General features: G+C 41.2%; 2 protein-coding genes and 1 long non-coding RNA gene across 3 annotated transcripts in view; 1 reads left to right on the forward strand and 2 right to left on the reverse strand.

Moving 5' to 3' along the window:
• Window positions 1-1793: 1793 nt before the first annotated feature.
• On the forward strand, window positions 1794-11050 carry LOC144650200 (uncharacterized). The gene is made up of 5 exons (XM_078509855.1): window positions 1794-3273; window positions 4195-4370; window positions 4698-5735; window positions 6388-7390; window positions 8179-11050. Exons 1-5 carry the CDS (start codon window positions 3087-3089, stop codon window positions 9084-9086), a joined length of 3312 nt encoding a protein of 1103 aa, XP_078365981.1. The 5' UTR covers window positions 1794-3086; the 3' UTR covers window positions 9087-11050.
• A 651-nt stretch (window positions 11051-11701) lies between these two features.
• On the reverse strand, window positions 11702-12611 carry LOC144650201 (uncharacterized). Its single transcript, XR_013570047.1, has 2 exons — window positions 12498-12611; window positions 11702-12084 (listed from the first exon to the last, which is right to left on the reverse strand). It is a non-coding gene; the product is annotated as an uncharacterized LOC144650201 (long non-coding RNA).
• A 1326-nt stretch (window positions 12612-13937) lies between these two features.
• The window catches only part of LOC144647894 (uncharacterized), a 29337-nt gene continuing 21463 nt past the window's right edge, over window positions 13938-21811 (reverse strand). Inside the window, exon 4 of the mRNA XM_078507580.1 lies at window positions 13938-14029. Within this exon, the coding sequence (XP_078363706.1) occupies window positions 13938-14029 (92 nt within the window). The remainder of the gene's footprint in view (window positions 14030-21811) is intronic.

Below are 21811 nucleotides of genomic sequence, written 5' to 3' on the forward strand. Positions count from 1 at the left end.
GTTAGTTACATGCATGTATTAAAGGTTGGAAGTAACTGAACATAGTGCCATCAACGTACCCACCTTACCAAGGGCACAATGAATGACTAAAGTTAAGCTCCAAACTTCCCAACAAAGGAAAGGAACATATAAGAAAATCTATTATAACATTATACAAATCAAGAGTTTTCTAATTTCTTGAACCTCAGATCATGACAAGTACACGACAAGTTATTTGAGATCAAAAGAAATGCAAATGAGGTGAAATGCCCAATTTTATACTTTATGTGCTCGAATAACTATTGTTTGTGTAACAGCAGGTAATACAGGTTAAATTAGTCCCATATAACAAGTTTTTGAAACATTTCGGCCACTTGATTTCTTTCTTACCAAAGCGATACCAAAAATCCAAATTTTACACCCCTAAGAGAGACGATGAGCATCCTCGTCACTTTCATATGCGAGTTCCCCCCCCCCCCCGGATGCCCCCTATCAGAAACACCCTATTTCTTTCTTAACCCCATCAGAAAAAAGACCACTTTGTGCTCATTTTTTTACTTCCTCCATCAAAAAGAATCAAAGGTACTAACATATGCTAGACCCTGAAGAAAAATTTGTCAATGTTGGGGGGGGGGGGGTTAATTTTTTTTTTCAATAATGTCATCAAGTTCTTTGAGCCTTCTAAACAACACAGTGTGCTTCAGAATTTGACTCATTGTAATGCTGCATCAGGTGGTAGATTCAATGTAGCAAAGTCTCTGAGCTCTGGAACAAATAACATTTTAAATCTGTGGACTTCACTTAACTCAAAGTAACATTTTATGGTTGTGTATTTATGGTATCAAATTAACTTCCCTGTTAAATAAAACATTTTTTTCTATATATGTTAAGAAACAAAATATAAACATTAGGCATTGACATCATCCCTTAATTAAAAAGGTTTAAATAATTGAGAGTTGCAGCCTTTGCACATGCAAAAGCAGATCTCAGAATTAATAGCTGTTATGTTGTTGTTGTTTTTTAGTAAAGATTACATCTTTACTAGTGTATTGAAAGGGGTAATATATTCATACCAGTTAAATGACTTTCGTTGTATTTGCAGGAGTACATTATTTTGTTGTTATATTGCATAGTTTTATCTTATTTGGTGTTGTTTTTTAGTAAAGATTACATCTTTACTAGTGTAATGAAAGGGGTAATATATTCATATAGTTAAATGACTTTTGCTGTATTAGCAGGAGTATATTATTTTGTTGTTATATTGCATAGTTTTATCCTATTTGGTGTATAAAAAGGAGTTAGTTATTGTAAAGATCTTTTCTTAACCGGTGTATTATAAGAGGTCAATTATTTAAAAACATGTCAAAAGTAATCATTTAGTAGTAAGGAAAAGATTTCTTCTTTACTGGTTTAATGAAAGGCTCCACCACTACCCTTGTCTAAAATGATCATAATTAAGAGTGAAATTCTCTATTTTTTTAGAATTTTAAGTCACGACTATAAAATCGAGATTTTTTTTATTATGCCAAAAAGACCCTTTGGGGGAACTATTTTCGAAAATATTATATAATACTTCCAGCGAGTTTTATTTTTGGAGTAAACGAGGAAATTTGTAATTCGAGCCCATGCTGTCTGTACGTCGAAAAAAACTAATTAATTGAGAGCAATTTTGTTGCATTTTCGATGCGCTCGTTCTCAAGTTCAGAAACTTGCCATGAGTTCCTTTTCATATGAGTAATTAACCATCCTTAGGTCTTCCTTTTGAACAGAAAATCGTTTTGAAATATATAACTGTTTACATCTTTTTACCCGTTTAAAAATTCTACCGATCGCAATTTAATTAGAATACCAAATTTCACCTAACTTCAGAGGGCCAGAACTCCAAGGGTATACGTTTCTATCGGCAAAACATGGGTTCTTTGGAAAGCTTAATCCTTCCTTCTAATCATATCCGAAGCGTTAGGTTGGCCCGTAAAAAATGAGTGAGCTAGCACGAAAAATATATATGCAATTTTGACATGCTTCCGCCATATTTATTCTGCAGCTAACCGGGTAACGACGAACTATACATGACTATATTGTAATTTGGTCTTATACTATCGCCCTTATCAGTTTCAATGAGTTTACTTTTTTGTCACAAAACTACAATATCTTAATTTTTAATGTAAACGAATTGTTTTAATAAAACACAAGGCACTCAACAAACACAACAAACAATCACTCACCGTCGTGCCGCCGTTTATGTGCGGAAGACTGCGTGGAAAGATATTTGTCGCTGTTGACCGTTTCCGTTGATCTTATTTTTAGTTTTCATAATAACTCACTTTAGTTGGAGTCAAGAGGACATCCAGCAAGTAATAAAATATCTTTCAAACGATGCATTCGTGTACAGGGCCCTTTCATCGTGTCCTGTTAATTATTCTTGTCACGCAAGAAAATTGCCATAGAGAGGAAAACAAGCTGAATCACGTGCACGGGTGACCGGAAGGAAAGAACTTCTGTTTTGAATTTGGATTCGTACTGTAAGTTTGTGCATGTTCTGTAAAAAATTGAGGGCCTAATTTTTTTACTGAAGCATTTGAAAAGCTTTCCTTACTTTTAAAATAAAATAATTTAATTTCATTGTTTGTCTCGTTTTTCTTCGTAGCTATTTATAGTGCGTACTGTTTGAAGAAGTAACGAGTTCTTGTCAATCAAAATGTCAATAAAATGCATTTAGAAAGAATAAATAATATTTTTTTCGCTTTTTACGGGCCGACAAAATTTCTCTGGCGTTTTGATTACTTAACATGGCATCCTGCAATTATTCGGCGTTATTCGAAAGCGTTTCAGGCTGTGGATCTAGTTCCAAAGATCCTCAAGATGTACAATGCGTCGTCATAAGTGATTGCAACAAAGACGTTTCCTCGCATTTGACGTCGTTGAAAATTGGACCGGATGAAGCAATTTGTGATGAATCTACGTTGTTGCTGACAAGGGCAGGTAAAATTCTGATTTGTTTCATATTTAACACTTTTTATTTCATGGGACGACCGCATTTTATTTGTTCGTGACATTTACACTTACTTTTCTCAGGTATATTTAGAGTTGAAGAGCACCATTTGTCAATGATAATTTGCCCTCATCATCGAGAGAAATATGGCCTACGTTGGAGATGTGGAAAAGTGAGATGCGGCGTTCCAAATCAATTAGCTGGTCACAAATCTTTGACAGCGAAGGGAGACCGCGGAATGAATAGTAGGGAATCGTCTTTCGTATTCATCGAAACTGGGGAACTTCATCCTGTTGGAACTCGTGAGTACATACACTTGTCTTCTAGTCACGCAACGGCTGCAGGGGAGACTACTTTTTTCTTTATGTTTACTTAGAAACTGCCCCATTTGGGGTGAGGCAGGGGAGGTATACCCATTCTTTTTTACACAAAAAGGCTTCACCCCGGGATTTACTTCAAATATCATTCATTTTGCTTAAAATGGCACCTCTTTCATCTTTGTAGTTAAATTATTCTTATCAATACCCTCTTGTACCATACGCCCAAACCGTGGAAATTCCTATCTTTTTATATACCCCCGAAGGAGCGCCTTTCGGTCGGCCCCTCCCTGTATACTAATAGTCCACTATAGGGAGTACCCCTCCCAGCGGGACTCTTTCAAGTAATCTGTTTGCCACAAATTATCAGGGACATAATAGCCACGAGGTTACCAACAAATAAGTATTTTGAAAACAGCCAAAACATCATGGTCCACTGCGTTTCATGTCTGTGTTTTTTTTTACGTTGACATAATCGACATGCCAATACAACTTGTGGGTGCTAGGCTTCCACGGAGTATTTATATTTATCATTTTTTAAAGTAAATTTGCCCTCTTTTACTAACTTACAAAACCATGCAAAAATGTGACATTAAAAAAAGGAAGCCTCGAGGCAAGCGGTCCATACTGCCAGAGTTTATCGCGGTTTCGGTTGCATTTATCGGCTGGGAATATTTCTATTCCCCCTGAATGGGATGCTAGTCCATCCCAGGGTACCCTCCAGCATTATTTCTCCAGTACCCATTTATACACCTGGGAGTGTCTTGCCCAAGAACACAACACAGTGACCCCAGCCAGGGCTCGAACCAGGACCTTTCGATCCGGAGTCCGGCGCGCTAACCAGTAGGCCACCGTGCTACCCATCATGTGAGATAGCAGTGAAAAATATCTTTCTCTTTCGTTTAGCAATTTGCAAGCGATGCAGGGAACATGTAAAAAGCCTCATTGACAGTACTTCGACACTGGAACCAAGTTCAGACGCTACTTCCTTGGAGGCCTCTTCCTGCCTAATGGTACCTTCCACATCTGAAACTGAATATGACACAGACCATTCAGAAAGCAGTGAACTGGAATCAGCGCAGGTAATAATGACGTGGAATGACAAAAAGCTATCTTTTTTTTCTAATGAAAAGATCCTAACTAGCATTAAATCCATTAGTCTACTAGTGGTGCCTCAATTTTCTCAGAGATAGGCAATTACGCGAGTACGCGCAAAATTCCTTTGCACCGAAAGATGTCAGGGGCGAGAAAAATTCGCTCGTTCTTTTTTTTGGGCATGCGCTCGAGTATACGTCCCTTCCTGAGAACATGAGGGAATCTTCGTAGTTTATATCCACTAAGTCAACTTTGGTATCAGTGCTTTAAATTACTTTCAGTTTAAGTTGGTTACGTACGTTGCATTCTAACAGGAGGGAGAAATGAGTACGACATCAGAAGGAGCGGAAGAATTAACAATGGAAATGGAATGCCTGCAGATCGGAGACGAGAGTTTCGTTCCATCTTCACAAGCCACGAGTGAAACATCGTCCTCGATTGAAATTGGACAGTCTCCCTTTGAGCTAAAACGGCAAAAACTGAATGCTTTCCTTGAAGAGTGTCAAATAAAAGCCTTGGGAAAACCATGGTTAAGTTGGACCCAAGCTAGTGCAAAAACACGGGAAAGATACGTAGCAAATTCCTCGGAAATAGTCTCCTCCGTTCTCAAGGTTGTGTATCCTGATGATCCCGCTTCTCTGTGGCTTGAACTGCAAACGTCTACAAAAGTTAATGTGATGTTGGGTTCCGAAACTGGGTATCATCCGTCTGAGAGATGCTATCTTGAAGCTTTGGCTGAATCATATAACAATGCCTCCAGTTGGGATACCAGACGACAAATTTTATCATGTATGGCTGGCGTCGCGAGCTACAGAGCGATAGCAACATTTATCCCTGGGTTGTCACAGTATCGTTATACCATTGCAAACTTGCACCGCCTGCATTATGGGAGAGCAGTTCCAGTTCCGAAACAACCCGCGCCAAGATTACGAATTACCAACAAGCAACTTGACCACTTTTTGTGCTTTATCACTAGTCCGCATCTTGTCCAGGATCTTCCTTTCGGTGAAAAGAATTTGCGTTTATCATCTGGTCAGTACATCGAGGTTCCCAATATCATCCGAACCTTGGTTCCTCAACGAATCGTGAAGCAGTACAAACAGTACTGCTCTGACACGGGTTTTGCACCTTTCAGTGAAAGCACGATGTTAAGGATCCTTTCCGAGTGCAGTGCATCGGTGCGTAAATCTCTCCAAGGCCTAGACTACTTTGCTGCCGAAGGTGCACGGGCGTTTGATACTTTATCAGATCTATTACAGCAGATGTTAGAGAATGGAGCAAACAAAGAGAGGGTAGTTGGCTTACAGGAAGCTTTAAAGGCAGGGAAATTATACCTGAAGTGCGACTTCAAGGTAAAGATACTAAGATAGTTTAAGAAAAGAGAAGAAGGGGAAAAAAGGAATACGAAAATTACATTTACGACGTTACCATCTATTATGTGTGCAGGGTTTTTAACACCACTGTATTTTTTAAGTGGTGCAATGCGACCACAGTAGGCATTGGCGGATTTTGCTACTAAAAGTGGCCTATTATGCTACTAGCAGTGACGAAATTAATTATGCCAGAACTCCGAAATTATTCTCCTCATTTTCGAAATTATGCCCGCAAAATGACGTAGATTCTGTAGATAGAGGCGCGCAATAATGACACCAGATACACTGTTGTTGTAAATCTATTTTTGTTTTATGGCAGTTTGTCTCGGCCGTCAGCTGTCAATACTACTATTAGCCTAGCTAAAACACGCATTGCAAGAACATACTCCCTAAATTTGATTTTTTTTCTGTAGAAAATACACCATATTTCCTAAATTTTATGAATTTATGCTCCAAAAAGTGCTAAAAATTTCTAATTATGTAGGCCTGCTTGTTTAAAAAAATATGCTTTTTTGCTCCAAAATTATGCTAGCACAATCCTGCAAGGCCTAGAGCAAAGGCCAGAATATCTCTCACATGTTTCCAGAATCGTCTCCGGTAAGTTTACTGTTTTTAAACATTTTATTTTTAGGTGCACATCAGTGATAGCTCTCCTGTGGCAGAACACTGCAGTTCTTTTTCCTTAAGTGATTCTTCAGATCCAAACCTGAGGTTATTTTGCAATCATAGCCATGACGAAAAATGTGATCAGTGCGCGACCTTAGCGATAACACTTGAAGACATCGAGAAGCTTTCACTAGAAACTGCATTCTCTAACGAAGACGATAGAGACGAGGGGTTGTTCCTCTGTCAGAATGCAAAACTGGCTATCCAGTCTTGGAAGTGCCACCTTATGCGCACTGTCAGACAAGATCAAGCGCGCCTTGATGTATTAGCCCTCCTGGATGAAAGCACTGTTCTAGTAGTAAATGACTGGGCGATGAAGTTTCTACCCCAAAAGTATAGAGAATCACAGTCCGATTGGTTCGGGAAACGAGGCATCTCATGGCATATTTCTGTCGCATTTCGAAGAGTGAATGGTGAGCTACAGTCTCAGGGGTTTATCAATGTCATTCAATCATCTAACCAAGAAAGTTCCACTGTGGTTGTCATTCTGCAGCATGTCATTAACACCCTGAAAGTTGATTACCCAGAAATAAAGCGTGTCTTCTTGAGGCAGGACAACGCTGGATGCTATCACTCAGCAAGCACTGTGTTAGCATGTCCCGCCATTGAAAAGACCACTGGAGTCAAAGTGGATCGCCTAGATTTCAGTGACCCTCAGGGGGGTAAAGGGGCGGCAGACCGGTTGGCCGCAACTGCAAAGAGTCATATCCGGATGTACATTAATGAAGGACATGACGTCACAACCGCACAGCAGATGCAAGAGGCTCTTCTCTCGCATGGGGGCATCGAAGGTGTCAGAGTGTTTGTCTCACATTCCCTTGACGACTCCTTAACTTGTGTTTCTGAACAGCCCAAAATTGTGGGGATCAGCAAATTGAATAACTTTCAGTTCCAAGATGGAAAACTTTGCGCCTGGAGGGCCTACGATGTTGGAAGAGGAAAGCTCATTGACGTGACATTGGACACAGGTAAACTATAGATTTTAAAAAAGTCCGTTTTTCCAAATGAAAGATCATTGCCTTAAAATTATTTTACATTTTCCTGCTGAAATAGGTTACGTTATCGTAATGCAACTGCAGCAAAATGTAAGGCATATTTATTTGCAACCACAGGCAGACTAACCGATGGCTTCGTTTATAGATAGATAGATATAATTCACAACGGTCGTTCTCGGTTTGATTCAAACGATCGCAAAAAAATACTCCATAAATCGCTGAATTGAGATCGTTTGTTCTTCAATTATAATAAACCGTAAGCCAGATAAATAAGGATCACTGACCTAATGTTGATTGGGTGTCAGTTATTGTGAGATTTGGTGGGGTTTCCCAAAACCCCACCAAATCTCACAATAACACACAATCAACATTAGGTCAGTGATCTTCATTTATTTGGCTTACAGTTAATGGTAATTCAAAAAATTTCGTGGTTTCCAAAAGTAGCTCAGTCATGAAATACTTAGGTATGTTTTGGATGGCCGGATATGTGCCAAACAAGCATCCCATTTTAGGTTACGTTTTTAGTAAGAATTTGCGTACCTCATTCTATAAAAAAAAAATTAACAGCTTATTTTGGCTGCTAATAACTCGAAACTTTTGTGCGCCTAAAATAATATACCCCGTTCTAGAAATCGCCCTTAAAACTAAATACCCAGATCTAGATCGGAAGCCGAATATCACCACTTTGTTGGGAGGCACCTACCCGGATACATGTAGGCATTTGGGGGACGCGTTTTTAGTGAAAGCAATTTTCATTTTAGATCTTGATTATCACTGGCTAGAAGGCTCGTATTCGACTGGGGGTTTCAAGTTCGTCTCCAAGAAGACCGATCACAAGCCGAAGGATGCAGAAGTGAAGGAAGAAACTCCGACAGAAGAGAGTGATTCAAGGTCGGCAGCCTTTCCATGTCCACAGGAAGGATGCATACGGGTATTCCAGCATATATCGAGCCTGGAACGTCACCTCTCCCTCGAGAAATGTGCAAAATCTCTAGAAAGGCATTCACTGCTCGACCTCGCGAAGATCGAATACGCTAGCCGGTTGAAGGAGGGAGTTTCAATTATGCCCACATTGACGACAACATCAGTGCTTCAGAATGATGTAGTAAGTATTGCACAAGAAGGCTGGTCTTTGAAAGAGTCTAAGAAGGCATATCGTTTCAACGAGAAACAAAAAGATTATTTGGAAGCCAAATTTAACATTGGACAGACTTCTGGAAGAAAGGCTGAGCCCGAAGCAGTGGCCAGGGAAATGAGGCGAGCCCTGGATTCCGACGGCAAGCGCCTGTTTCAACCAACAGAGTTTCTTACAGTTACACAAATCACTTCCTTTTTTTCTCGACTCGCAGCTAAAGTTCGCAAACAAGTGGTGCCAACAGAAGACGACATTTGTGCTGCTCAGGAAGAGTCCAATTTTTGCGAAGCACGACAGGAAATCCTTACGAGCATTCAGGCTGATCATCCCATAACATTTGACCAATATAACATCTGTGAAATGGTCAAAAACAATACCTTGAAAAAACTTAAACTGGGCTTGTTGCAAATGCTTTGTGAAAAGTTCGAATTGGAGTTCCCAAGCACCGGTCAGAGGAAGAAGGCTCCATATATAGCTATGCTGGAGGAACTTGTGGCTGGTTGTTCCTGTGGCGGGCGCTCTGTTCCGGATTAGCGATTGATAGTATCCTCACACTTCAAGTTAAACTGTGCGTGAAATATTTGTGAGCGTGTTTCAATGCCAAGAAAACGTAAGCGTATTTTTGTAGTTGCGTATTGCGAACCGCTGGTCATGTCAAGGGGAACGTGAACACTGGAAGTGAAATCGGCGTTGAAGTAGCGCGCGCCTCCGTGTTTTAGCGCACTTTTGTGAACTTCTAGCGGCAGATCCATTTCTTTGTACCCTAAAATGTGTTGTAGTTGAATTAATTGATAATTCGAGCCACTGCTGCTAGTTTTTTGAGGACCTTACATGTTCTTAAGGGAATATTACAGTGTATTGTCACAACTGAGTCTTACGGAAAGATCCAGTATCCGCCACGGCTTGTTTGGCGCAGTGCACATTGTGGTCATGCGGACGCAGATTTTTACCTAATGGACGGACCATTAAAAATAGCTGGAGGGTAGTGAGGGGTAAAAGGTCTTTTTTGAAACGCATCTAAGATTTACGCAAGAATTATTATAAATATCATAATTGTTATTCATTTATAGGGTTTGTTTTTTTGGATTAAGCGACATTTAGGAGCTCGGCTCCTGGGACCGTTCAGTTTTTATCGGGTGGGGAGGGAGTTCTGGTAGAAAGTGCCTGTTAAATATATTTTCCCTTTCTTAATCAGAAAGTTTTCCCCTGTTCCCCCCACAAAATCCATAATTTCTAATATGACCCCTATCCGACCCCCCCCCCCCACCCCCCAAAAAAATTTCTCCTAAAAAGATGACAACTGCTGCTAGTTCTGGTTCTTTCTTTGCCTTTTGTTTTCTATTTTTCCCCTTTTAAATTATGCATATCACTTCCGTTTTTCTTGTAAGATTTGTTTTTGGAAAAAGTCAACACACCTGCTAGCCCTCCGGTTATTTCAATGGTCGTCCATATGTCACGTACGTAGGAAATAAACAACTTGAGTTGGAAATATGATATCAATTCTCTTGCGTGACGAGTATAATAAACACGAACCGAACAAACGGCACATAGCACGAATTTGCTGTTTTGGTGGATATGATTTCTTGCTAAACGTCAGGAATGTCGTCTTAATTCAGATCAAATTGCGTACAAAGTGTAGTCTTATATATATAAGTTAAGAAGTGGACGGAAACGCTTCAGTGGAAATGAAAACATCAGAAGCGGCAAGTCTCTTTCCACGCATAAATTAACGGCAACACGAGGTGAGTACGAGTGTCTTGTTTGTTGTTTAATTTTACAGTTCGTTTTTGTTTAAAATTAGGACATTGTAGTTTTGTGGCAAAAAAGTAAACTCATTGAAACTGATAAGGGCGAGAGTATAAGACCAAATTTAATTTGCTTTAACAATTTGGTTCGACATTTACCGGTTAGCTGCAGAATTAGAATGGCCGAAACATGCCAAAAATGCCTATATATTTTTCGTGCTAGCTCACTTATTTTTTACGGGCCAAACTAATGCTTCGGATATGATTAGAAGGAAGGATTAAGCTTTCCAAAGAACCCATGTTTTGCCGATAAAAACGTATACCCTTAGAGTTCTGGCCCTCTGAAGTTAGGTGAAATTTGGTATGTAAATTAAATTGCGATCGGTAGAATTTTTAAACGGGTAAAAAGATGTAAACAGCTACATATTTCATAAAGATTTTCTGTTCAAAAGGAAGACCTAAGGATGGTTAATTGCTCATGTGAAAATGAACTCAAGGCAAGTTGCTGAACTTGAGAACAAGCGCATCGAAAATGCCACAAAATTGCTCTCAATTAATTATTTTTTCTCGGTGTACAGACTGCATGGGCTCAAATTACAAACTTTCCTCGTTTACTCCAAAAATAAAACTCGCTGGAAGTATTATATAATATTTTCGAAAATAGTTCCCCCAAAGGGTCTTTTTGACATAATAAAAAAAATCTCGATTTTATAGTCGTGACTTAGAATTCTAAAAAAATAGAGAATTTCACTCTTAAATAATATTTTAAATGTTAATTTTTAGGAACCTAAGTGCTGGAACCTAATGAGTCGAAAAACTGTACACAATACATAATACAAATAAGTCTGTTGGGTTTGACTTCCAACGGAAAAAATAGCATTATATCATGTAGATAACAGTGTCAGTGTCAGTTCTTGGCTTTTCCTTTTCCATTTAACTATTAATAATGCTTGGTTCTGTCTTTTGTTTTATCTACCTTAGATTGACCATACTTTTTAGCAGACATGGATGATGAAGACAGCTTGTTTTTCCTGTGGACGCTAGTACTCAAGGAAAGTGGTTCTGCATTTTAAAGGCTTCAAAAGACATAAAGTTGGACTCTTCAATGTTATTTACACAAGTTTGAATGTTCTAAAATTAGAATTTTCAATGATTTTCCTATTGCATTACACGATAATAAATTGAAAAAACAAATATAGCATTTCTCTAACATGACATAGCCAGCACCAAGGAAATATCCCAACGGTACAAAAAAATTTTATTCCTAATATAACAAAGGAGTATAGTTTTGTTTACAAACAGAAAATTTTCTCTACAGGTGTCAAAAGATTCTAGTTAATATACAGAAATTCTATTCTTGTTTATATTCAAGTAGGAAAGTACAGTTTTGCTAACATACAGAAATTTTCCATACAAGTTTCAAAAAAATCCCCGAAAAGGTTCTAATAAAAATACACAAATTCGATGTTAAAATGACCAAAAGGCACAAAATGGGCAAAAGGCACCAAATGGGTTTAAATAGAAATTTATGCACTACTTACAAAGGGAGAGTACAAATCTGAATAAAGTTACAATTTTTGCAACAGCCTGATCTCTCTGTCCAATTGTTGGGTTTCAGCTGCCAACAATTTCGATAGCCGTACAACCCTGGCCCTTATTCTTTTAATTTTTATAACTCTCGCGAGTCTTTCCTGATCCTTTTCTGCCTTTTCTGCGGCAGCCACGAGCGACTGGTCGTCCAGAAAGGCTAGTGCCTTTCTGCATCCATCCTCCTGATCTTGTGTGAGCTATATGTAAAAGATTTTTACAATCTATTCACACAAATGCTAATTGCTATTAGAATTTTCGCTTATATAAGTTCCTAGAGTGAGCTCACTTCAAAATATGAACAAGAAGCTAAGTGATAACATGTATATACCTTGTCTCATCAGGGACTCTTAAGGTATACATGGCCAATGAGTTGGGAATGGGGCGGGACGGGAACGCGAAAAGCAGAGGGGTACTGGGTCGGGTAGGATGATATGAGCGAACAAACAAAATGCCAGGACAAAACAAAAAACAAAAAAATTTTTTCTGACTAGGGGAAAAACTCATTGAACCACACGTTTCGACGCCACTGGTACCATTGGCTGAGCCCTACGTGCATGTTGACACTTAGAAATCCTCGTTAGTTGCAGCGCTTGTTAAATGTTCAAAATACCTTTACGTTCCTGACCCATTCTGGAGTCTCCATGTTGTTGATTGTGGCTTCTGTTGGCTTTCGTCTGCTTTCGTGGGATGCAGGATGAGGAAATAACCGAGTAAGTTTCCTTATCATTTGTGTAATTAATCAAATAGATGTCTTTCTTACCTAACAATGGCAATTGGTGTACAAAACCTTTGTCATGTGCTTGCTAAAACCGACAAGAATGTTACATGGCGTAGATGCTTAACTTACGCAAAAAATTTTTAAAATGGCTGCTTTTTTGTGCTCGAGCTACGAGAAAGGCTCGCGCTTGTCGTCATTTATTTTAACGTTAGTTTTTGACGTTAGCTTTTGAAAATCTAAGAGACTAAGTGGCTAAGTATGGAGCCCTCTACAATACGTTGTTGGAAAAAGAAAGTGGCTGTTACTAGGAGTTTATCCGGAGTCTTGGCTAGGGAGATTTATTATTTGAGTGATCTTTATGACAAGTTGGCTCGGATTTGTATTGATTTACACGAGGTTGAGAGGAAAACGGATAGAACTTATATTTATAAAGCTGGAGTTTTGCAATCCGAACGATGTGACTCTGTAGAGCAACCTTTGAAACGCGAAAAGGAACTGATTAAGTCTGAAATTAACACTGTTATAAATCGTCGTTTGAAGTTGATTGATACTGAGAAAAGCTCCATGCGTATGCGTCAACCTGGCAGTGGCAATGCCTACAAACTGACCATTACCACATCAACCATGCTTGAACATGCATGTAATTATACAAAAAGAAAACATGTTTACAATCATCATTCCTGTTAATGGCCCCAGATCATTTCTGGGTTGCCTTATCTGTGGCAATGGCGCTTCAGGCTCATCGTGTATGATAACTACAAGAAAAGAAAAAAGCAAATATCAAAATAGAATTTCTTTAATAGTACACATGTACATCAAGCATATAAGAGAAAAAACTAACCATTATTATCATTGCTGTTACTGGCCAAAGGAACATCACTTGGCTGCCTTATATGTGCCCATGGTGCTTCAGGTTCATCATGTCTGATACCTTCATGAAAAAATAAAGAAATAAACACTTTACCTGTTAACATCTAACACAATTGTTCTATAACATATGTAAAAACACCATAAACACCCGCAGATAAGCCGCACCTGCAGATAAGCAGCACCCAGAATTTAGCAACTCAATTTTTGCCCCCCCCCCCCCCCGGAAAAAAATCCAAATTGAGTCATCCTTAGAAGTCCTCTTTGTCAAACATAAACTCACTAAACATTGCAACAGAAAATACTTAAGTCTTACCCACAATTTCAGCTTTTTAATGAAATGAACACCAACTTTGACATATGGTTGTCATCTTTTTCTGGTATTTGCTGACTGGTATTTCTTTATTCAGCACAGTTTTTCCATAGATTTTGGTGTGAAAACAAAAATAGAAAAACTGTTTACCATTATTGCCATTGCTGGTACTGGCCACACTGAGGTAAATCTCTGGGCTGTCCTATCTGCTGCCGTGGTGCTTCAGGTTCATCATGACTAACACCTTTACGAGAGGGAAAAAATTAAAACAGCCAATTGTTTTTCATGTAAACATAATAAATACTTAAACATTTCTGTGCAGGATAAACAAACTTAATACCTGTATTTCAGCACAGTGTATTTTTTGTTGTCCACTCTTTCATCAACATAAATTTGTTTTTTCGGTTTCAGCTGATAACACTTGACCTTGATTAAAAAACCTCATTATTGTTTACAATAATAATAATAATTGAAGGGCTGGGTGCAAAAAGGGCGGTAGTGATTTTCCCTTGAAATGAACATTGCAAAAACAACTCCAAATTTCGCATGTGAGTTTGTTTATGTGTGCTAAACACTGTCCTGTGTTTCATTTTCCTGGTATATTAGCATTTATTTCCTGAAGATCTTGTCTTAGTTTTATAAATTCATCAACGTCAAGCTTCTGGAACTTAGATGGTCTAGGATCATAAAACTGAGAGTCAATGCTTCTACTTTTCCTTCCAGGTAAGCCAGACGCATGTCTTGGTTTTGTAATTTTTGAAGCCATCACTAGAGTGAACTCTACATCTCCTTTACTCCCCTTTCCCCATCCTCTCGGTTTTGAAGTGCAGCATCTGTTATCAGGAGTGAAATTTTTAAGCTCGGATTTTCTGGTCATGTCCTCTAGTTGAGAGCCATCACATGACAACAACACCCTGTTCAAGGCCGGACACTGCCTATTGCACTTTGCTGCTAGAATCTTTGGGGTCCCCTTTTTGCTAACAAGCGATTTTTACCTTGTATTTCACATTCCTCTTGTAAGAAGCCCAACAGCAAGCACAGATATATATATAATTTTATTTCCAGTGTTATTGTAAACGTACAAAGTTCACCATACGAAGTCATTTGAATTTTTGACGACGCCTGCATTGGCAGATTTTTTCATTCACTTCTTTACCTGCTCAAAAGCATCCATAGTATTATATCCTCACTGTCTACTACTTAACACATCATGAAACTAAGTTATGGGAGAGAGATCCGCGGATTGTTGTGTAAAGAGGTAGACAGCGAGGATGGCCATAGGGACGTGAGGAGTTGTCAACCAACACCAGGGGAGGAGGGTGGGGCGAACCTTGATCCCTCGTCTAGCTCGGCGGTCGCTGTGACACAGTGAAATCAAAGCCACGCGGTCTATTCTACTTATACGGGGAGCCCGCAATGCAGCAATGCATCCCTAGGGACCGCGGAGTATTTAAATAGTTGTTTCATGATGCGTTAATTAATTATTCAGTGAGAATAGTATTATATCCTCACTGTCTACTACTTAACACATCATGAAACTAAGTTATGGGAGAGAGATCCGCTCCTTGTAATTCCCTGAGGCAGTCTGCTATAACCCAGGCCTCCGGCTTCCCTGAAACGTACATCGACTTCATAACCTTCAATACCCAAACACTAAAACACACAATACTCAATACTCAACACCCAACACTCCAAAACTTAAAGATTTATTAACTAACAATGAATGAAACAAAACAGAAAATAACAAAATAAAGCGCACTTGCGAGAAAAAACTCTAAGTCAAGAAATGCTACAGTTTAACCTTACAAAATTCTTTGCAAATTTCCCTGGTCAGAGAGGTCCGGAGCAGGCTGAGAGCCCTTTGAAGTAAGGTTAAATGTTACCCGTTCTAGCAACTGCAACGAAGTGGAAACATTAGAATGGCGCGTGTAATACAGGGCCATTTCTGTGCTTCGCCAACCCACGTACTGGGCAATCTGCTCTGGAGTACAACCCAAGCCTTTGAGGGTGTAAGAAATCCCTACCCGGAAGCTGTGAGGGGTCTCACCGTCATCGATGCCCGCGGCCTTAAGATACTTGTGAAGTCGTGCAGATACAGCTGACCCTCCAAACGGGCGATGTGATATAAATTTCTTATGTTCCGAAGATCTAAAGAAATACTCACCGAGAAGAGGGACACCCAACGACCCACAAGCTGCGATATAATAGTTAAGCCAAAAAACCGGGCAGGCGGGTACATTTGGAATACGTAACAAAGCAAAAGGGCGTAGTTGACCCGCGCGCCTCGTTTTGCTGAATGTAAAGTTAAGAAGAAACCCCTCCCTGTCCTTAAGGTGGAAAAGCTGATCTGCCTTTAAACGCCACAGATCGGATGCTCTATCGCCCGTGTAAAAGTCAACGACAAAGAAAGTTACATCTCTGACCAAAAGGTATTTATTGAGAGGAGAAAGCCCAGAACCTTCAACAATAAGCCCACGGAGATAGGTAATCAAGCGGGTGAATTTGTCATAGAACAAAGGAACAGCTTGGCGAGGTTGCAAAGGTTGCTGGGCTTGCTTCTCTCTTACAAACTTGAGATATTCTTTTACACAAGGATGTGCCAGCGGGTTAGAAAACCCTGTACGGCCTAACTTATTGAAAATCGCTCTAAGCTTCCCTATATATGAATCGACACTTCCAGCGGCCAGACGCTTAGGGCAATCACAGGTCTTCCTGGAGCATGAGCGAACATGGATTTTTTGTTTTCCCGCAGTATCCTTGCTAACCAAAAACTTTACGATATCTTCAGCGGTCGCAGCAGAGACCTTCTTTGGAGGTACCAAAGAGCGTAAGAAACTTGATAGCTGAAATTCCAAAGAATCCTTCTGTCGTTCATAAGGTCTGTTTCTAAACGACTCTCGGAATTCTGTGAAACGCTTGTTAATCAGAGGCATGTCCACATTAGGACGGGCTCCTTGTGTTGGTTCACGCGACGTGGGATTACCACAGGCTTGACAAAAATTAGCATCACTGTCGTTCGGGTAACAGCAGGCGGAACATCTGAAAGCAGGTTTCCATAAGCGTTCGATCTATATAGACAAGCACAAATACACAGCTTACCAGGAGCAGATGCAACGAAAAACCCACAGATCCCATGGTAAGGGCCTAGCAATGAATTCTGGGGAGGAGCGAGAAGGGAAAAGCAATATAGCCGGATCACCTTTCCTTCCAAGAAGAAAGGAATCCACTGCTATGGCCTGGAGTAAAGCCCACCAATAACGATGCGGGTGTAGACGAGGGACAATAATGGTAAAAGCGAAACGCTGATGTTGATCAAAAAGGTATCGCAACAAGGGTCCCACGAGGACGAAAGGAGGAAAAACATATACATTATGTTCCACTGGTACCGGTTGAGCGAAAACGTTAACTCCTGAAGAAAACGGGGTTGGCCAAGGCGAGTCATGAGGCAACAAGCTTCCATCCCTCTCTCTGCGACAATTACTGTCTAAAGACATCAAATCAAACGTGTGTGGCCCAAACATCGCTTGAACTCGGGCCCACGCCTTCTCAGACAGAGAACAATCAATATCAGACAGAGAACGGGAGGGCGCGTCAGCAATGTTTTCACTCGATGGGATATACTTCAAGTGTAGAGCAAAATTTCCAGCTCGAGACATTTCTTCTATCTTTTTTATCTCCTGGTTGACCAGGGAACTTCTACAACCGCCATTTTCCCAAGCCGCTCGAAGCGTCATGTTATCCGTCCATACGTCGATCCTTGTGTTCTTGATAGAAGTGAAAAGGGAGCTTAAAGCGTTGCATAAAGCCCTAGCTTCAAGGACATTGATATCGTTTTCAAGGTCGGTCCAGTAATCTCGTATTTGCTGACTCAGACCATCTTTTACTAATACTGCCCCCCCAGGCCCTCTGAGAGGCGTCGCTGAACATTGTGACAGAGAGATGATGCTCCGATCGCCAAGGCAAGTGTCCAGACCAGTTATCCAGAAAAGTCCATTCTTGGAGTTCCTGTCGCAAAGGTCCCTGAATCGGGACAGATATCTTAGAATTCTTGGCAACGACGGCAATTGCTTTAAACACTTCTCGTACATACAGCTTGCAAGCCGGAATTGCAAGACTAAAGGATAGTGCTTTCCCTGCGAAGCGTTGCAAGCTCTTTACGGGCGCACAAGAGGATCCCAAGAGTTCTTCGCACAACGCTCTAAATTTCTCCTTTTTATCGGGCGGGATAAAAAAGGCTTGCACTATAGAATCGGAGATAAAACCCAGGAATCTAACAAAAGTGGACGGTTGTGGGGAACTCTTAGCAAGGTTAACAAAATATCCTGCTGAAATGAGAAGGAACAACAGGATAAAGGCTGCTGCTTGGGCGAGTTGGCGACTAGGCTGGCAATCCACTAGGCCGGAAAGGAACAACTGGCCGACATGTCTGTCATCAATGTACTGCGATAGGGGAACGCCCAAAGATCGAGCGGCACTAGTGACGACAAGGCCTGTGTTATGGTATAAAAAGGCACTTGCTTTCCATCCGAACGGCAAGGTACAGAAAGAAAAATAATAGCCTCTCCAGGAAAAACTGAAAAATTCCTGGGAGTCCGGGTGAATCTTAAGGTGCTGGGTATCCATTCTTATCATCAAAAGTTGTCTGGAAATGCCCTGGGAAGACATAACGAGGCAGATCCGGGAGGTGATCTAATTTGAATGGAAGATCCCGAACCCATAAATTTAGAAAACGTTCGTCGTGGCAAAGACATGGTTTTGATGGTTCGACTGTCAAAGGAAGGACTAAATGCGGGGGAGAGCATACGCCAACCTTGCCGTAGACTTTGATGACACCCTGAGACACCCAAGCCAAAACTGTTGTATCAATGAAATCGGTATGCTGATGGCAACAAGAAGAGTTCGGAAAACTGGAAATTGGCGGGACAGCAGAGTCATAATGTCTACCTTTAAAATTCCCCTTGAAATGGCGGGAGAAATCATGAACCCTCACTCCCTCTCGGATTATCTGCAACAAATTAACTTGAGGACAAACGTAACCAGTTGAAGAGATGAGGTGTTCCCAGAAATCGACATGTTCATGCAAACTTCCTGCCTGAAAATAATCTGGATGTCTGAAACGTAAGTGCGCCAAGTTTGCAAGGGATGGGTCTTTGCTGACAAGCTCTGCTGAAACAGTGGGGCCAACGAAGGATAAGGGTTCCCCGTTTATATCACACCATACGATGCCAGGCTTCGGGCGGGAAAGGACTTCCTGCAGGGCAACCGCGAAGTCCTGGAAAAAACACGTCGAACGAAAAACAAAAATAAGAAAACTCGAAAACAAAAAGCAGGGGAAACCCCTTATCCTTCGTTGACCCAAGCTCTGATCATAGACCAGAATAAAGGCACTGAGAAGGCCCCCCAGGGTCAACGAAGAAATGAGGTAAAAAACCAAAAGGATTGAAACGCAAATAAACTAGAGAACATTCTTTATTAACCAAAAAGAAAATACAAGGAAAACTCCTTACTCCTTACGCAAGGAAAAAACGAGCTAAACCATAAATAAATATGACATAGAAATCAGAAGCACAGGAAAGGTACAAAAATCGTACTCCACGCCCTGACAATAGTCGCTAACGCCTTGAGTTTCCACGTCCTCGTCCGCAGCCACACTCCCTGGCAAAATGCCCGGGTTGGCCACATCTATAACAGTTCCCTGGACTATAGATGTAAGGGTGTTGGCGCCTGAAGTGGCGGGTGCTGTTACGACTCTGGAACTCAGGCTCTTCTCGTTGGATTGACTTTAAAAGCGCCGAAGACTCTTTCGCTACCTTTGGCTACCTCTTTCCCTACCTACCGCTACCTACCTAACCGGGTCGCCTAAAAGCCCCAAAAGTAGCTTTCTATGAGCGGAGGGTGAGAGGACACTAGATTTCCCCTTCAATTCATCCAATATGGCTGCGTAGTGGTCTGCCTTCTCGTGGGCGGACGACCTGGCAGCTCGTACTAGGGCCTCAACGAGAGATGACGCCTCCCAAGGATCGTAAATTGATTCTGGTTTCAGAAGAGCGTTACGGACTGACGCAAGAGTGGTGGTAACTACGTCAACGCCTTGCCTGTCCTCCAGAGCCTTCAACTTGTCCTCAAGCAAGTTAATACGATCGTCCGCCTAGGGGTTGACGGAAAAAAGGGAAGCATTACATTGAAACTCTTTATCTCCTCTTTAGCCCCAGTACTGATCGATCGCAAAAGAAAACACGATAAAATATGTTCGTACCAAACAAGACTATACCGAATAAGTACCAGACCGTATCCCAAAGAAACTTCGCTCCAAAGCAGGAAAATCCGGCTCCCGGAGCCAGAAAGTTTCCGGATTGTATGCCCAATATCCCGTACGTACCCTGAAACCAAAAACCGCCGGGCTCCCAGAGCCGAAACGGACCCGAACCGTATACACAAATAAATATTTTGCTTAAAAAACAAAACTGACTCCCAATAAAACAACCCTGGCTGCCAGAGCCAAAACAACGGTCCCGGACCGTTTACACAATAAATATCTTGTTCAAAAAAAACGACACCGGCTTCTGGAGCCGAAACGGTCCCGGACCGTTTACACAATAAATAACTCGTTAAAAACATACACCGGCCCCGGAGCCAAACAACGGCCCGGACCGTTTACAAGTGACATTTCGTCAAAACAAACACCGGCCCCGGAGCCGAACGGTCCCAGACCGTACACAAAATAAAATATCTCGTTAAAACAACAGCCGCTCCCGGAGCCGAACGGTCCCGGACCATTTACACAATAAATATTTCGTTAAAAACATACACCGGCTCCTGGAGCCAAACAACGGTCCCGGACCGTTTAAAAGTGACTATTTCGTTCAAAACAAACACCGGCTCCCGGAGCCGAACGGTCCCAGACCGTTTACACAAAATAAAATATCTCGTTAAAACAACAGCGGCTCCCAGAGCCGAACGGTCCCGGACCATTTACACAATAAATATTTCGTTCAAAACATCAACGGCTCCTGGAGCCAAACAACGGTCCCGGACCGTTTAAAAGCGACTATTTCGTTAAAACAAACACCAGCTCCCGGAGCTGAACGGTCCCGGACCGTTTACACAATGAATATCCCGTTAAAAATCAACACCGGCTCCCGGAGCCGAACGGTCCCGGACCGATTACACAATAAATATTTTACAAAACATCACCGGCTCCCGGAGCCAAACAACGGTCCCGGACCGTTTACAAGTGACTACTTCGTTAAAAACAACACACGGCTCCCGGAGCCGAACACAATAAATATATCGAAAAACAACACCGGCTCCCGGACCGTTTATACAAAAGTATTTGTTAAAGACAAAAACAAGACCAAGGACGCTATAAAAAAAAATCCCTATAAAACAAAACAAGAGGTCCCAGAGCAGAACCGGCAACTATAGAGTAGATAACAAGAAAGAGACGAACCAAAACGCCTGGGAAACAAGCTGGAACGAACCGAGGAAGCAAAATACTAAAAAACGCCGACAAAAGCCCCAGGGACACGTGCAAACATGAAAACATGCTAAGCAAAGTGCTAGCGAAACTAGGAAAACAAACAACCCAAAAAATGCTGTAGAAACGATATGAAAACGCGACCTACAAACGAGTAGCCAAAGCCATAGACGAAAGAAACGCACTAAAAACTGAATGTTACCTGATTAGGCGCCGCCGGTTGAGCAACCGGTTCAAGAACAGGCTCTGCCACAGGTTCTGCTGCCGGTTCAGGAATTGCGGGTGGTTCTGCCGCCAAAGGAGGTAGTTCTCCCGCCGGTTCCGCCATTGAAAGGAACGAAAGACGAGCTGGTGTTGGTTGACAAAACTAAAAAGACAAGCGAACCTTGATCCATCGTCTAGCTCGGCGGTCGCTGTGACACAGTGAAATCAAAGCCACGCGGTCTATTCTACTTATACGGGGAGCCCGCAATGCAGCAATGCATCCCTAGGGACCGCAGAGTATTTAAATAGTTGTTTCATGATGCGTTAATTAATTATTCAGTGAGA

This window comes from Oculina patagonica, chromosome 4, assembly GCF_052425735.1.
Source record: "Oculina patagonica isolate OP01 chromosome 4, crgOcupat, whole genome shotgun sequence".
NCBI lineage: Eukaryota > Metazoa > Cnidaria > Anthozoa > Scleractinia > Oculinidae > Oculina > Oculina patagonica.